We start from the raw sequence: 17,980 nt of genomic DNA on the forward strand, positions 1-17,980 counted from the left end.
AGCCGATTAACTATTTTAAATTGAATTACATCATGTCTTAGACATATAGATGAAGAATGTATTCTCTGAAGGATACTCTGCCAGGTTTCGTCTGAAAGTTGTTCACCTAAATCCTCTTTCCATTGGTTCTTAAGAGAGTTTAGGGAATCCAGATTGTGCGAGTTTATATGAGGGTTCACTTTAAAAATATAATCTAGAAGGGAGGTAGGTGGGCATTATGCCCTCAATCTCACACAAATGATCAAGGAATCTACCAGGTAAACCCCCAAATGAGTAAACATGGGCACGCTCATAGGTATCATCCTGACCAACTTGCCCTCTAAATACACCTCTGCTGTTTTCAACCAGGATCTCAGCGATCACTGCCTCATTGCCTGAGTCCGTTATGGGTCCGCGGTCAAACGACCACCCCTTATCACTGTCAAACACGCCCTAAAACACTTCTGCAAGCAGGCCTTTCTTATCAACCTAGCCCGGGTATCCTAGAAGGATATTGACCTTATCCCGTCAGTAGAGGATGCCTGGTTGTTCTTCAAAAGTGCCTTCCTCACCATCTTAATAAGCATGCCCCTTTCAGAATTTTTTTAACTATGAACAAAAAAACATCCTGTGGTGCACTGCACTAGCTTCGAATAGTCCCCGCGATATGCAACTTTTCAGGGAAGTCAGGAACCAATATACACAATCAGTTAGGAAAGCAATGGCTAGCTTTTTCAAACAGAAATTTGCATCCTGCAGCACTAACTCCAAAAAGTTTTGGGACACTAAAGTCCATGGAGAATAAGAGCACCTCCTCTCAGCTGCCCACTGCACTGAGGCTAGGAAATACTGTCACCACCGATAGATCCATGATAATCGTGAATTTCAATAAGCATTTCTCTACGGCTGGCCACGCTTTCCACCTGGCTACCCCAACCCCAGCCAACAGCTCTGCACCCCCCGCAGCTACTGGCCCAAAAGTCTTCGAAAAGCCAATTCGAAAGCAAATTGAACAAGCAGATCATCGACCATCTCGAATCCCACCGTACCTTCTCCGCTATGCAATCCGGTTTCCGAGCTGGTCACGGGTGCACCTCAGCCACGCTCAAGGTCCTAAATGATATCATAACTACCATCGATAATAAACAGTACTGTGCAGCCGTCTTCATTGACCTGGCCAAGGGTTTCGACTCGGTCAATCACCGTATTCTTATCAGCAGACTCAACAGCCTTGGTTTCTCTAATGACTGCCTCCCCTGGTTCACTAACTACTTCTCAGATAGAGTTCAGTGTGTCAAATCGGAGGGCCTGTTGTCCAGACCTCTGGCAGTCTCTATTGAGGGTGCCACAGTGTTCAATTCTCAGGCCGACTCTTTTCTCTGTATATATCAATGATGTCGCTTTTGCAGCGGGTGATTCTTTGATCCACCTCTACGCAGACGACACCAATCTGTATACATCTGGCCCTTCTTTGGACACTGTGTTAATAAACCTCCAAACGAGCTTCAATGCCAAAGAACACTCCTTCCATGGCTTCCAACTGCTCTTAAATGCTAGTAAAACTAAATGCATGCTCTTCAACCGATCGCTGCCCGCACCCGCCTAGCATCACTACTCTGGACGGTTCTGACTTAGAATATGTGGACAACTATAAATACCTAGGTGTCTGGCTAGACTGTAAACTCTCCTTCCAGACTCACATTAAGCATCTCCAATCCAAAGTTAAATCTAGAATTGGCTTCCTTTATTGCAGCAAAGCCTCCTTCACTCATGCTGCCAAACATACCATCGTAAAACTGACTATCCTGCCGAACCTTGACTTCGGGCGATGTTATTTACAAAATAGCCTCCAACACTCTACTCAGCAAATTGGATGCAGTCTATCACAGTGCCATTCGTTTTGGCACCAAAGCCCAATATACTACCCACCATTGCGACCTGTATGCTCTCATTGGCTGGTCCTCGCTACATATTCGTCACCAAACCCACTGGCTCCAGGTCATCAATAAGTCTTTGCTTGGTAAAGCTCTGCCTTATCTCAGCTCACTGGTCACCATAGCAGCACCCCCCCGTAGCACGCGCTCCAGCAGGTATATTTCACTGGTCATCCCCGAAGCCAACTGTCACGTCCTGACCATAGAAAGCGTGACAGGGTTTTTGTGTCTAGTTTATTTATGTCTATGTTGATTCTAGTTTCTTTTTTCTATGTTGGGGGTTTTGTCAAGTTTATGTATTTCTATGTGGGGTTCTAGTTTCTGTATTTCTATGTTGTGTTTTTTGGGATGATCTCCAATTAGAGGCAGCTGGTCATCGTTGTCTCTAATTGGGGATCATATTTAAGTTGTTGTTTTTCCCATTAGGTTTTGTGGGAGATTATTTTGAGTAAGTGTAGGTTGCACCTCTTTGTCACGGTTTGTTGTTTTGTTTATTAGTTTATTTGTATGTCTTGCATAGTTTCACAGTTTAAATAAAATGTGGAACGATACACACGCTGTGCTTTGGTCCCATTCTTCAAACAGTCGTGACAGAATCTCCCACCACCAAAGGACCAAGCAGCGTGGTAAACAGGAATGGACATGGGAGGAAATATTGGACGGGAAGGACCCTGGAGGCAGGAAGGGGAGTATTGCCGTCCAAGGGAGGAGATTGAAGCAGCGAGAGCAGAACGGCGATATTACGAGGTGTTATACCGTCAAGGCAAGCACGAGAGGCAGCCCCAAACCAACACATTTTTTTTTGGGGGGGGGGGGGGGCACACAGGGAGTTTTGTGGAGTAAGGTTTGGGACCTGAGCCAACTCCTCGTGCTTACCGTGGAGAGCCAAGGGGTGAACCAGAGCCAGTCAGGGAGACGAGTGAGGAACTCGACGCAAGATTCCGGAGAGAGGTGTTGGCATTGAGAGCGCTGCAGAGCGGGCGTGCTGAGGAGCGTGACACCAGTCCGGTGTCATATGCACCAGTTTCACGCATCTGGCCTTCAGTTAGCCTCCCCAGTCTGGTACGTCGTGTGTCTCCTCCACGCACTCGCTTTAGGGAGCGTGTGACCTGTCAGGCACCATGTTTTGCGGTGATACGCACGGTGTCTCCAGTGAGCATTTACAGCCCAGTGCGTCCTGTGCCAGCACCCCGCACTTGCCGGGCTAAAGTGAGCATCCAGCCAGGACAGATTGTGCCAGCCCTACGCTCCAGACCTCCAGTGCTCCTCCACAGCCTAGTACGCCCTGTGCCTGCTCCTCGCACTCGCCCTGAAGTGCGTGTCACCAGTCTGGGGCCACCTATCCCGGCTCCAAGCACTAGGCCTTCAGTGAGTCTCTCCAGTCCGGTGTGTCCAGTTCCTGTTCCCCGCACTCGCCCTGAGGTGCGTGTTACCAGTCTGGCGCCACCTGTGCCAGCCCCACGCATCAGGCCTCCAGTGCGCCTGCCCAGTCCGGGGTGTCCTGTTCCTGCTCCCCGCACTCGCCCTGAGGTGCGTGTTACCAGTCTGGCGCCACCTGTGCCAGCCCCACGCATCAGGCCTCCAGTGCGCATTCCCATTCCAGAGCTTCCGGCGACAGTTCCCAGTCCAGAGCTTCCGGCGACGTTTTACAGTCCGGAACCTCCTGAGACGGCCCACAGTCCGGAACCTCCGGCGACATTTTACAGTCCGGAACCTCCTGAGACGGCCCGCAGTCCGGAACCTCCTGAGATGGCCAGCAGTCCGGAACCTCCTGAGATGGCCCGCAGTCCGGAACCTCCTGAGACGGCCCGCAGTCCGGAGTCTCCGGCGACGGTCCGGAGTCTCCGGCGGCGATCCGGAGTCTCCGGCAGCGGTCCGCAGTCCGGAGTCTCCGGCGGCGGTCTGCAGTCTGGAGCCTCCGGCAATGATCCGCGGTCCGGTGACACGAAAGCGGAGGGATCAGCTGGCGGAGCGGGGGCTTCGCCCCGAACCGGAGCCGCCTCCAATGCTGGCGGATAAGCAGGATGTGAGGGTTCTTCGTCCCGCACCAGAACCGCCTCCGATGCAGGAGGATCCGCGGGATGTGAAGGTTCTTCGTCCTGCACCAGAGCCACCACCGACATTAGACACCCACCCTAACCCTCCCTGTTTATTTTTGGTTGTTTAAGGTTGTGCATTTGGAGTCCGCACCTTTGGGGGGGTACTGTCACGTCCTGACCATAGAAAGCTTTTATTTTCTATGGTAAAGTAGGTCAGGGCATGACAGGGTTTTTTTGTCTAGTTTATTTATGTCTATGTTGGTTGTAGTTTCTTTTTTCTATGTTGGGGGTTTTGTCTAGTTTATGTATTTCTATGTGGGGTTCTAGTTTCTGTATTTCTATGTTGAGGTTTTTTGGGATGATCTCCAATTAGAGGCAGCTGGTCATCGTTGTCTCTAATTGGGGATCATATTTAAGTTTTTCCCATTAGGTTTTGTGGGAGATTATTTTGAGTAAGTGTAGGTTGCACCTCTTCGTCATGGTTTGTTGTTTTGTTTATTAGTTTATTTGTATGTCTTGCATAGTTTCACAGTTTAAATAAAATGTGGAACGATACACACGCTGCGCTTTGGTCCCATTCTTCAGACAGCCGTGACACCAACACCTTCTTTGGCCGCCTATCCTTCCAGTTCTCTGCTGCCAATAACTGGAACGAATTGCAAAAATCACTGAAGTTGGAGACATATATCTCCCTCACTAACTTCAAGCATTGGCGTGTCAGAGCAGCTTACCAATCGCTGCAGCTGTACACAGCCCATCTGTAAATAGCCCATCTGACCAACTACCTACCTCTTCCCTATATTTGTTTTTTAGTTTTTTTCTGCTCTTTTGCACACCAGTATTTATACTTGCACATCCTCTTCTGCACATCTATCACTCCAGTGTTAATTGCTAAATTGTAATTACTTTGCCACTGTGGCCTATTTATTGCCTTACCTCCTTACTTCATTTCAACACACTGTATACAGATTTTCTATTGTGTTATTGACTGTACGTTCGTTTATCACATGTGTAACTCTGTGTTGTTGTTTTTGTCGCACTGCTTTGCTTTATCTTGGCCAGGTCGCAGTTGGAAATGAGATCTTGTTCTCAACTGGCCTACCTGGTTAAATAAAGATGAAATAAAATAAATAATAATTTATGGGAAGTGACTAGAGTATGAAGATACCTGCAATTCCGTAGTTTTGTATCTAAAGAAATGGGATCTAGGAATATTGAGCTTTTGTACTAACTGTTCAAAAGATGCAACATCTGTATCAATGTACATGTTGTTCAGTGAGGAGATCCATTTTCCAGACTAGATATGAAATGCCCGGTATAATAATGGAGAGAATGTATTGTTCTTTAATAATACTTCCAAATGGTTTGAGAGTATAAAATAGATCATCCCACTCCACCCGATTGATAACAATATCTCTGGAGTGTCAGATGAAGAGGGAATAAAAAGCATATTATAAAGACTTCTGATGTTGAAAAAAGAATGACAATTTTTAATGAAACCAGTTTGATCTGTAGAGATAATGGGGGGAAGGACTGACTCAAAACAGCAGGCAATCATCTTAGAAAGTATCTTTACATTACGATTCAGTAAAGAAATTGGCCTATATGAACCACACTCAACAGTGTTTTTTTTTCGCTTTTTCAGAATAAGTGAAATTGTTGAGGGTAAAGAGTTTGAGGAGAATGATTACTCAAATTTGGAGAGCAAGAGAGGAGAGAGTTGATCTGAGATTTTTTTGTTGTTGAATTAGCTCGGAAATCCGTCAGGTCCAGGGGATTTACCACACTGCATAAATTTAATTGCCAACACATTCTCTTCTACAGAGAACTGTTCTTCTAATTCAGCAGCTATCTCAGGTTCAACTGTAGGAATATCTATGTTCTCAAAAAAGGTGTGGAGTAAGGTAGCATTACCAGCGGATTCCAAAGTGTATAATTGTGAGTAAAAGTTATGAAAGCATGAATTGACCCCTAAATGATCAATACATTTGTTACCCAGCTCGTCAGTTATCTCAGGTAAGGTTTGATTTGCGGTTCTCTGACGCAGCTGGTGTTCTAGCATTTTCCCTGATTTTGCTTCATGTTCATCATTTTGGTATCGAGATTTACTAATTAGATTTTGAGCTTGTCGGGTTGAAAGAAAATCAAACTCTGAAGTGTCAAACATTGTTTTAGTAAAGAGTTACTTGTAAGTTCCCCTAGGTGTGGAATGTTGCACTTCCTTAATCTTGCACTGTACGAAATAATTTGGCCCCTTAGATAAGCCTTCATTGATTCCCATACTGCTGTAGGCGACAGTCCAGGGGTTTGATTAAGCTCGAGAAATAGTTACATTTGAGATGATATAAAAGCAACAGTTTCTTCTGATAGCAGTAGTGATTTAAGCCGCCAAGGGCAATAATTAGGCTGTGTATTTGGTATAAGTGGTTTCATAGTGAGCGGAGAATGATCCGAAATGATTAAAGCTTGGTAATTACATTCGTGATAAGTGGCAGAAATCTATTGTCTAGGAAAAAGTAGCCTATACGTGAGAAGGTCTTATGAATTGGTGAGAAAAATATTACTTTCTAGCTGTGGGATTGTGGAAACGCAACACATCAAATGTGCCATATGTCTTAAGAAATAACTGAATTGTAGATACTGTCTTTGATGAAGATGATACCTTAGGAGAGCTATGATCCAGATGGGGCTATAGTACACAATTCATATTGTACTAGTATTAGGTGGTGTGTGTCCATATTTGGTAATCGAGAAAATACATTTGTGAAGAATGAACTGTTATCCCAATTTGGTGCATAAATGTTAGCCAAGATAACAGGTGTGTTATACAGTCTTCCTACTGCTATAATGAAACGGCCTGCTGAGTCTGCCTCTGCACTTGACATTGCGAACGGTATGTTTTTACTAATTAAAATGGCTGCTCCTCTAGTTTTAAACGAGAGTGGTCGAAAGTGCAGAGATGTGTCTCCTGAAGAAAGGAGATATCAACTTTAAGGTGATTTAAATGAGAAAGAACCCTTTTACATTTATTTATTTTATACATTTTTTATTCCACCTTTATTTAACCAGGTAGGCAAGTTGAGAACAAGTTCTCATTTACAACTGCGACCTGGCCAAGATAAAGCAAAGCAGTTCGACACATATAACAACACAGAGTTACACATGGAGTAAAACAAACATACAGTCAATTATACAGTAGAAAAATAAGTCTATATACAATATCAGCAAATGAGGTGAGATAAGGGAGGTAAAGGCAATAAATAGGCCATGGTGGCGAAGTAAATACAATATAGCAATTAAAACACTGGAATGGTAGATTTGACAGTAGATGAGTGCGCAAAGTAGAAATACTGGGGTGCAAAGGAGCAAAATAAATAAATACAGTAGGGGAAGAGGGAGTTGTTTGGGCTATTTATAAATGGGCTATGTACAGGTGCAGTGATCTGTGAGCTGCTCTGACAGCTGGTGCTTAAAGCTAGTGAGGGAGATAAGTGTTTCCAGTTTCGGAGATTTTTGTAGTTCGTTCCAGTCATTGGCAGCAGAGAACTGGAAGGAGAGGCGGCCAAAGGAGGAATTGGCTTTGGGGGTGACAAGTGAGATATACCTGCTGGAACGTGTGCTACGGGTGGGTGCAGCTATGGTGACCAGTGAGCAGAGATAAGGCGGGACTTTACCTAGCAGGGTCTTGTAGATGACCTGGAGCCAGTGGGTTTGGCGACGAGTATGAAGCGAGGGCCAGCCAACGAGAGCGTACAGGTCGCAGTGGTGGGTAGTATATGGGGCTTTGGTGCCAAAACGGATGGCACTGTGATAGACTGCATCCAATTTGTTGAGTAGGGTGTTGGAGGCTATTTTGTAAATGACATCACCAAAGTCGAGGATCGGTAAGATGGTCAGTTTTACGAGAGTATGTTTGGCAGCATGAGTGAAGGATGCTTTGTTGCGAAATAGGAAGCCAATTCTAGATTTAACTTTGGATTGGAGATGTTTTATGTGAGTCTGGAAGGAGAGTTTACAGTCTAGCCAGACACCTAGGTATCTGTAGTTGTCCACATATTCTAAGTCAGAACCATCCAGAGTAGTGATGCTGGATGGGCGGGCAGGTGCAGGCAGCGATCGGTTGAAGAGCATGCATTTAGTTTTACTTGTATTTAAGAGCAGTTGGAGGCCACGGAAGGAGAGTTGTATGGCATTGAAGCTCGTCTGGAGGGTTGTTAACACAGTGTCCAAAGATGGGCCAGAAGTATACAGAATGGTGTCGTCTGCGTAGAGGTGGATCAGAGACTCACCAGCAGCAAGAGCGACATCATTGATATATACAGAGAAGAGAGTCGGCCCAAGAATTGAACCCTGTGGCACCCCCATAGAGACTGCCAGAGGCCGGGACAACAGTCCCTCAGATTTGACACACTGAACTCTGTCGGAGAAGTAGTTGGTGAACCAGTCGAGGCAGTCATTTGAGAAACCAAGGCTGTTGAGTCTGCCGATGAGGATGTGGTGATTGACAGAGTCGAAAGCCTTGGCCAGGTCAATGAATACGGCTGCACAGTACTGTTTCTTATCGATGTCGGTTAAGATATCGTTTAGGACCTTGAGCGTGGCTGAGGTGCACCCATGACCAGCTCTGAAACCAGATTGCATAGCGGAGAAGGTACGGTGGGATTCGAAATGGTCGGTGATCTGTTTGTTAACTTGGCTTTCGAAGACCTTAGAAAGGCAAGGTAGGATAGATATAGGTCTGTAGCAGTTTGGGTCAAGAGTATCCCCCCCTTTGAAGAGGGGGATGACCGCAGCTGCTTTCCAATCTTTGGGAATCTCAGACGACACGAAAGAGAGGTTGAACAGGCTAGTAATAGGGGTTGCAACAATTTCGGCAGATAAGTTTTGAAAGAAAGAGTCCAGATTGTCTAGCCCGGCTGATTTGTGGGGGTCCAGATTTTGCAGCTCTTTCAGAACATCAGCTGACTGGATTTGGGAGAAGGAGAAATGGGGAAGGCTTGGGCGAGTTGCTGTGGGGGGTGCAGTGCTGTTGACCGGGGTAGGGGTGGCCAGGTGGAAAGCATGGCCAGCCGTCGTAAAATGCTTATTGAAATTCTCAATTATAGTGGATTTATCGGTGGTGACAGAGTTTCCTATCCTCAGTGCAGTGGGCAGCTTGGAGGAGGTGCTCTTATTCTCCATAGACTTTACAATGTCCCAGAACCTTTTTGAGTTTCTGTTGCAGGAAGCAAATTTCTGCTTGAAAAAGCTATCCTTGGCTTTTCTAACTGCCTGTGTATATTGGTTTCTAACTTCCCTAAAAAGTTGCATTTTACGGGGGCTGTTCGGTGCTAATGCAGAACGCCACAGGATGTTTTTGTGTTGGTTAAGGGCAGTCAGGTCTGGAGAGAACCAAGGGCAAATCTGTTCCTGGTTCTAAATTTCTTGAATGGGGCATGCTTATTTAAGATGGTGAGGAAGGCATTTTTTTTAAATAACCAGGCATCCTCTACTGACGGGATGAGGTCGATATCCTTCCAGGATACCCGGGCCAGGTCGATTAGAAAGGCCTGCTCGCTGAAGTGTTTCAGGGAGCGTTTGATAGTGATGAGTGGAGGTCGTTTGACCGCTGACCCATTACGGATGCAGGCAATGAGGCAGTGATCATTTCACTGGGTGATTTAAAGATTTAACATTCCAGCTAGCGGCCTCCCGGGTGGCGCAGTGGTAGCTGTGCCACCAGAGATTCTGAGTTCGAGCCCAGGCTCTGTCGGAGCCGGCCGCGATCAGGAGGTCCATCGGGCGATGCACAATTGGCCCAGCGTCGTCCGGGTTAGGGAGGGTTTGACCAGCAGGAATATCCTTGTCTCATTGCGCACTAGCGACTCCTGTGCACGCTGACCAGGTCGCCAGGTGTACGGTGTTTCCTCCGACACATTGGTGTGGCTGGCTTCTGGGTTGGATGTGCGTTGTGTCAAGAAGCAGTGTGGCTTAGTTGGGTTGTGTTTCGGAGGACGCATGGCTCTCGACCTTTGCCTGTTCCGAGTCCGTGCGGGAGTTGCAGCGATGAGACAAGACTAACTACTACCAAGTGGATACCACGAAATTGGGGAGAAAAAGTGACCGAGCAACCAGATGTCCCTCTCATGATATTAGGCCTAGCCATGTAAAGTCAGGTGGAAAAAGGATAGAAGCCAGATTACAATAACAACTGATCCATTACATTTTTTTCCAAAAATAGCAAAGAAAAACCCAACATTTGAAGAAGAATTAAAAAACATAAACAAACAATACTCTGAAGTCTGGTATATAAAAGAAAACACACCCTGATCACCTTGGTCACCTAATAGAACAAGGTAATCGCTAATCCACACGCAAAGATATTCACACATGATGTGCTTGTAGTGTGGAATACTAAACCTATCGAGAAGAGAGCCCTGCTGAAATAATGAAGGATTTAGAAGAAGTTGCGCATAATAAATAAATAAGAATGACTTATTTACAACCCAAAACTAGGCTGTTTTAAAAGAAAGTATAAAACATTTTTATAAATCACAGCAAATAGACATGAGCAGCTTCATGGTAATAAAATAAAACGTTAAAACAAAAGGACTTTTGACTCACCAGAACTAAGGCACTAACGTTACCTAATAATAACAATATCAACTGATACCACTGGCAACGCTATACAGTATCTACAAACGAGAGACTGAGTCTGCAGTGGTAGAAACATTCGTCCATTACCCTAATCGCCAAATAGGTAAACATTCAGTCATTTGCTTCGTCCGACCTTGGTAGAATATTCGCCTTTACAAAGGCCATTGCCTTATGGGGTCTTGGAACTCTTTCTCTGTGCCATTGTATGTTATACAGAGCCGGGCAGGAAAAGGGAAAAGCTGCACCATACCGAACGTTGGTCCGTCCACAGAGCAGACTCTTGACATTGTTGAAGCGGCAAGGTCACAAGCGACGCTGGGCGCATAGTCTGAGAAGATAGAGATGGGTGCTCCGTTGCATCGAAGTGGGCCAAATTCTCTGGCACACCGAAGAATATCAATACAATCCTGACAGTAGTGTAGTTTAGCCACAATGACGCAAAGGTTTTCCGCCAGGCTTTCTTGCTTGAGAGCTTTGTTGTGAGCGGTCTACAAGGATGTATTTTTCCAATTTGAGGGCTTCCTTCAATAACTTTGAGACCGATGAAGTAGAACTTGAGCCCGGGTCCTCAGCTACCCCCATGATCCTGAAATTGGATCTTCGCATATAACCTTGTAGATGTATGAATTGTTCCTTAAGGCTAGCCACATCAGTTCCGAGCTTCTTATGGAGTTTGTAGCGTAGTCGTGTCGTCTGAGCATGTTGACAAGCCTTGTTCCATGTCGGAGACAGTTTTCTTAACTGTATCCAGTTCCTTACGAACCATTGCTGTATGCTTTGTGAGTTTATTCTTGACTGCTTGTAATATCGACTTAATAAAATGAAAGTCCTCACTAAGCACCTCCTTGAGTTCCGACTTGAGTATAGATGAAGAAGCAAGAATCTTGGCCTTCAAATCCATTTGTTGAAGCACACGAGCTCCTCGTCTTGGGCCTAGTGTTTTCTCTTTTGCAGGTTATGCGGAATTTACGCATTAAAACACAAATAAAAATGTAACAAAGTAAAGCACGTCATTCAGTGGCTGTGTTTCCTAGTTCTTTTGGGTCAAAGTAAAAAGAAAGTATTAAAGAAAAACAATTTCATCAGGAGCTCGAAAAAACATGACCTACTCCATGTCTTGCTCACTAGCGCCCCCTATTATCTATAGTTCTAAGATTTCAATACAGATGTAGGATCTTCATTTGAGCCAGTTTGCTACAGCAGGAAAATGATCCTGCCACAAAAGAAAATGTGAATTATTAAGTGGATTATAATGAATGGACATTTTCATTTGGTCAAATCAAGTCAAATATCAAAGTGGAAATGACAAACGTTTCATTCAAATCAAAATGGTTGCTGTCAAAAAGTGTTTGAATTCAAATGGATTTACCCTATACTATAGCATAGTGAAGAACGTCCTGACACAGTTCAAATCTGATTTGAGTGCCATGATGGTGTTTTTTAGAAGAACTGCTACTACCATGGAGAAGTGGAGGGCCACGCTAACTCTGACGTCACTCTCAGCACCTGCTCTGGCCTCCGGTAAGTAACACTTCACTCTATAAGATCCCAGCAGCCTCAGTCAGACATGCTGGGTAACTGGCCCTCAAAGCTCTGTCAACAATCTGGTATGAGTGTCCACTTACCCAAGAGTATAGAAGAGTCCACCAGGGGATATAAGAGATCCCTAGACAGAGAACATGGACTTGGTCTGGGCCACCCAGTGATTATGTTTTAGATTTTTTTTTTTTTAACCTTTATTTAACTAAGCAAATCAGTTAAGAACAAATTCTTATTTAGAATGATGGCCTACGTGTCTGTCCTCTCCTCTGGGCATGTGTCTGTGCCTAATGACCACCTGGAAGTAATAAAGCTGCCTGCCTGACTGAGTATAAACAGCAACTGCTGATGTACGCTCATCTCCTGTTTAATTACCCCAAAACTACAGATGCATTATGTGACGAGAAAACGTTTAATAGGCCATTATCCTTTTAACAACACAATAAAAGCTAATGACTAGGAACATTTAGCGGTAATACACCTGAACGAGAAGTAATGCTGTAGCTGAAGAGTCCACCCCAATGGAGTTTTACTGGTAATGCTTTCTTTTTTTATCTTGTACCTCATGACAAAATCATTGAGGCAGACAGATGTTTGACGAGCAATATGGGGCTTGGCTTTGATGCCAAAACAAATTGTTTCAGAGTTTTGGTTGGCCTAAGAACACATTTCGGGGAGTTGAATCTACTGTAAGTCAGTGGGTCCATTTACATTGACTGAGTTATTGTCATTAGTTCAGTCCCCCCAAAAAAGCTCAAATCTAAATTATCCAGTCGCAAGAAAGGAAATAAAGATAGATTTTACCAGTTGAGTTGTTAGGCTGTGTATTAATCCAAAGGAAAGGTAGTACAGAGAGGAAAAAAAACTAATATATCAGTAAGCCTTAGAAATAGCCTTTCACGCTTTGGTTCTTGAATGTCAATAGTCCACAAAAAGGAAAATTATCTTGATGATCAATACACTATCCCTTACAAGACTTTGAGAAAGGCCTTTCAACTATAAACAGTTTCCTAGTTACAAACATTTCTGACCACAAATGCAGTCAATAATCAAGATGGCTTCCCCCTTCCTGACACACTCAAACCAGGGTTACGTTCAGTACAACTGAACGGTGTGCAATGTTAAACTCAACAGGTACTGTACTGAACGACCAGTTGAAAAAGTTGTGATTATTGTGGCCCTTAGGGCAGTTACCATAAATATAGTTTGCTGCATGAGTTTTGAGATTTCAGATGGTCACACCCATATTGATTCGGCCACAACTTGCCACACCCACCAAACAGGAGCAAACCTACCTCAAAGGCTGTTGAAGAACGGTGCACACAGTTTTGAGGAAATGTGTCGTTCAATACAAACTGTCACGCAACGTAGAAAATGTTGAAGCGAACTGAACACACCCTAGGATGTGACTATGTGTGTGGCTAGGGAGTGACTGGGGCAGAGCCCACAGCCTTTACACATCTCAAGGAAGCATGGAACATTGTGGGTTATACCATATTCAATCAAAACCGGTAAGATGTTTTTTTATGTGTAAAACAATGATAATGAAGTAATTGTGTAAAAGGTCCAGTAAATTGACCCACCCGCACTGCTCACAGCCAGGAAAGTAAACATGTGGAATTGAGAAATTATTTGGGTTTTAAAACACACCATCTGCAATGTATTTGCCCTCTTGAAACTAGCCCTGATATGTGATTCATGCCAGACTTTTGGCTTTTATTTGCTAACACCAGATTAAAGAACCAGATCCTTATCATAGAGAAATACCTTAATCATTGACTTGTTTTCCACATGGCTCACGATCATTTTGTATTATAGAATCAGGTCACATACTGCCCTGTCCACACTGTCAATGCGTTATGCCAGATCTGTTGAACAGCATTACTGTCTTCCCTTCTCTTCCAGGGGTTTCATCTCACTTGAAAATAAGACCTTCATCCTTGAACCATCGTTGTACCAGGACAATAATAAACACATCATCTACCGAGGGGAAAACCTCAACCTGTCCCCCGGAACCTGTGGTCATGGCTTCAACATGTCCTCTTTTACACCTAACAACCATCTGAGAAGCCCTTTCAGAACGTTCAGTACAAGGGTAAGGCTCGTCATCAACTACAGCAACATCTGAGTTCTTCATCCGACCATTCAGATAACCTCCATCAAATACCAATTTAGCAATATTGTAGGATTCCATTAACAACACTGTTCGTGATAAAGCTCCCCGGAAGAATCATTAGATATAGAAGTGTTGAAAAGGCAGAGCTTGATAATGATTGATGTTTTAAATGGTCTGGAGCGTGGGCTAAAGGATGTGTGACGTTGTCGTCCAGATAGCTTTCTGATACCAGCTGTACACCAGGTTCTGGGTTTGATAGAGTGAAGAGGAGGCCATCTTTCATGAACGGGGGAATCAATTTATCTGCCGACTTACAAGATCCGTAGGAACACTTCTTAATTTCTCTGATGTAATACAGGACACCATTTGAAACAGGCTGACATTATTTTTGTTTTGTAATGGGAAGTCCTTAGGGAGATGTTAAATGTTGATTTCTAAAATAATGCTTGCCTTTATAGCTATTGCATTAGAGGTAGGATCAAACTTATTTTTACCATACTTTTGTTGTTAAAACATAGCTTTTTGTGGCACTAGGATCGATTAAATCCAATGACAGCAATTTTTCGCTGTGGCTGGACTGATCAGGAACCAGGACTTAAACTGGATTGGTTTTGTACCTGGATTGGAGGTCAGACCAGCACATGAACCATGGTAGAGATCCAACCTTGGCCTTACTCTCTCCCTCTCACCCTGGCTCCAGAGTCCTATATCAGGGCCAGGGCAGGAGCGTGGGCCCTGCTCCCCACACCCGTCTCCATGTACCAGGTATACAGGTCCATCTGCCACTACCACAGTACCTGCATCCACCCTTAATCCTGGTCCTCCCTTTTCCTTCAGAAACAATAACCAAGACACTCACTGACACAATGAATCAGCAGCTTTCAATGCTAATGCTTTTAAATATCTCTATAAAAAACACAGGAGTACTAAAATAGGTGAACAAGATATTTCATGGAAAAGTGTCTTCTGTCTGTGTGACTCGGCAGATGAATAATAGGCTTTTCTGTGAAGCTTTCGCCACTGGTGTGCAGGCGGTTAATGCGAAGTTGAAATCAAAGGTGATGCCGTGACAGAAGCCTTTTGAAAGATTAATAAGCGATATTTTTGAAGTAGCTTTAACATAAAGAACCCACTGTGGACTCACAGGAAGTTGTGCGTAAGTGTGCGTTGTTTACAGTGCTCAAAAAAAGACCATGCAGGATCTTGAGAAGGGTGGTTAAATTTAGAATTCCATGTTGTCGTCCCCTCTCTCTCCCTCTCTCCCTCTTTCTGCATCACAGAACAAGAGGCACGCTCAGAAGACTACCAAATATGTAGAGCTGGTCATCGTTGCAGACAACAGAGAGGTAATGTATCTATAATGTATTTCTAATGCATGTAAAAAGGTCCTGTCATCAGCCCTCATCATTACCATGCCTATGTGGTTTGCCCATTCACAATGGCTAGAGATGGGCATGATGATGTAAGCCACACAGACTTTGCTGAAGAAAATAGGCGAGACTAAGAACGCAAGAACAAATCCACCTTGGTAACGGCAGAATTAGGTCAGTGTGCTGCTACATCCAGCGTGGTCGTCGGTGGCAGCCGTATTCCACAGGAAGTGCTGAATGATTCCCCAGTGGACTAGACAGGAAACAGGAAACGGTGTAGATACAGAAGAACGAGAGAAAGGCTCGCACTGGGATTTCCCTTGGCTGCCCCTAGCTGATGCTGTTGACCTGAACTTGAAGAGAGGAGGAGAGAACCCATTTTCTTCTCCAGCTCTATAAGGGGCAGGTTGGATGGTTCAGCTAAGTAGGCTTACACTTAGGACACTCAAGCAGGTGGATGCACAGTGGGATGAAAAAGGAGAGTCTGTCTCAACATTGATTGCATCCGACGCCTCTTACATGCTATTTCTGCCAGTGCACATGCTCCCCGTTGACTTGCCAATTGTTTCTTTCCCACTGTGAGATCAGCCCAGATCCAGATTGATCGCAGCTTGACAACCTGTCCGACGTGTTATACCTTCTCTCTCAGACAGGTTGAAGATACAGGGTATCTGGAACTTATGGGCCATTACTGCATAGAATTACCATTATACTGTACTAGCTTGTGTAAAGGAGAAAATATACATGATGAGGAAAACTGAGAACAAATATTTTCCAAAAATACTTTGTTGAAAAAAATATCAATTATCTTACTTGCGCCAAAAATAGAAAAGTAGCCTGGACTTGGAGCCTAATGCCGAACACCTCAAACACAGGGTAAAATGCCCATTAACTACTCACATTACTCACATATCTGAGTATTTGGCAGAGTTTTAGTAACAGCATGTTACCTCGACAAGCAGATCTGCTTGCCATGTACACTTGAATGGTAATACACTTGAATGGCAATACTATTGCACAGTTGACATTACAATGGCTAACACTTAACTCTAAGGTATAATTAGCACACACATTAGCGTTTACGATAAACTTTCAAAACACTTCTTAAATGGGAGATTCCCCTTAAACGAGAGAAACCAAATAAAGCCCTGGACTTCACCGTCGCATGCCCTCTAAGGAACCCAGTTCACAAAGGAGGTGGTGAGTAGGACAGGTTGGCAGTAAATGATATGATAACCAGACTCTGGAGCGTTTGTGTTCTTATGAAGCTAACATAAAGAATAATATAATAATGATTATAATAATGATCATAGCAATAGTCATGTTGGAAAAGTTGGTGTACCAAAACAATCAGTCCGTTTGTGTGGGAAGAAATGGAGGTAAATATCCCGTTGTGGCGATGTCTCACAGTCACACTTGTTCAAATGATATTGAACCCAGTTTTCAGTACTGTGTATTATGGGTATTATCTTGTGCGCTCATCCGCTATTCTTGTCCTTCTTTGCTTCCTAACGTCTAATAATGTGAACCTGGCGGTTGTGTGTTCAGTTTCAGAAACAGGGGAAGGACGTTGAGAGGGTGAAGCAGAGACTGGCAGAGATAGCCAATTACGTGGACAAGGTAAAACCTCCACCTCCCAATGCACAGCAGAGATCCATCTTATGTTTAAAATAGAAATACCTCTGGCAGTAAAGATTAATGCCACATCAGGCTAATATATTATTGTCAGTCTCTCACAACTGATTTTAGTCTATCGATAGATCGCTCGTAAAAGGGTCCCAAGCCATTCATCCATGCTACATTTTTATGTAAATCTGTCCAAAAATACATTGTTGGACAGATTTACGGATTTACATATGCATCCTTCTACTCACTGGCCCTCTCCTCCTCCTCCTCCTCAGTTCTATAGGGTCCTGAACATCCGTGTGGCCCTGGTGGGCCTGGAGGTGTGGAGCGACGCTGATAAGTGTCCTGTCACTCAGGACCCTTTCAACACCCTGCATGAGTTCCTAGACTGGAGGAAAGTCAAACTACTGCCTACAAAATCACACGACAACGCTCAGCTCATCAGGTGGAGATCCTACAGTACACATGAACGCATAATCACACACATGAAGCACACACTCAAACAAAGAGACACACGCAAGTTCTACCTCCCATACTGTTCAATTCCCTTGTTTGTGATTTGGGATACGAATAGGCTATGATTGGATTATTCGTATGTATTTAATCCCCGAAGTCACCATCTATACCTCTCCTCTCGACCCCCTTCCCCCCAGTGGGGTGTACTTCCAGGGTACCACCATTGGCATGGCCCCCATCATGAGCATGTGTACAGTGGAGCAGTCTGGAGGCATCGTCATGGTG

At 44.3% G+C, this 17,980-nt stretch overlaps 1 protein-coding gene across 2 annotated transcripts in view; it reads left to right on the forward strand.

Moving 5' to 3' along the window:
- Positions 1-17,980, forward strand: part of LOC106577034 (disintegrin and metalloproteinase domain-containing protein 12) — a 156,412-nt gene that overhangs the window by 92,982 nt on the left and 45,450 nt on the right. For both annotated transcript variants that reach the window (XM_014154703.3, XM_014154704.3), the window contains exons 5-10: positions 12,033-12,109; positions 14,033-14,222; positions 15,524-15,589; positions 17,162-17,233; positions 17,515-17,684; positions 17,893-17,977. In XM_014154703.3, the coding sequence (XP_014010178.3) occupies positions 12,033-12,109; positions 14,033-14,222; positions 15,524-15,589; positions 17,162-17,233; positions 17,515-17,684; positions 17,893-17,977 (660 nt within the window). The remainder of the gene's footprint in view (positions 1-12,032; positions 12,110-14,032; positions 14,223-15,523; positions 15,590-17,161; positions 17,234-17,514; positions 17,685-17,892; positions 17,978-17,980) is intronic.

Source organism: Salmo salar, chromosome 18, assembly GCF_965601325.2.
Source record: "Salmo salar chromosome 18, fSalSal1, whole genome shotgun sequence".
NCBI classification, from domain to species: Eukaryota; Metazoa; Chordata; class Actinopteri; order Salmoniformes; family Salmonidae; genus Salmo; species Salmo salar.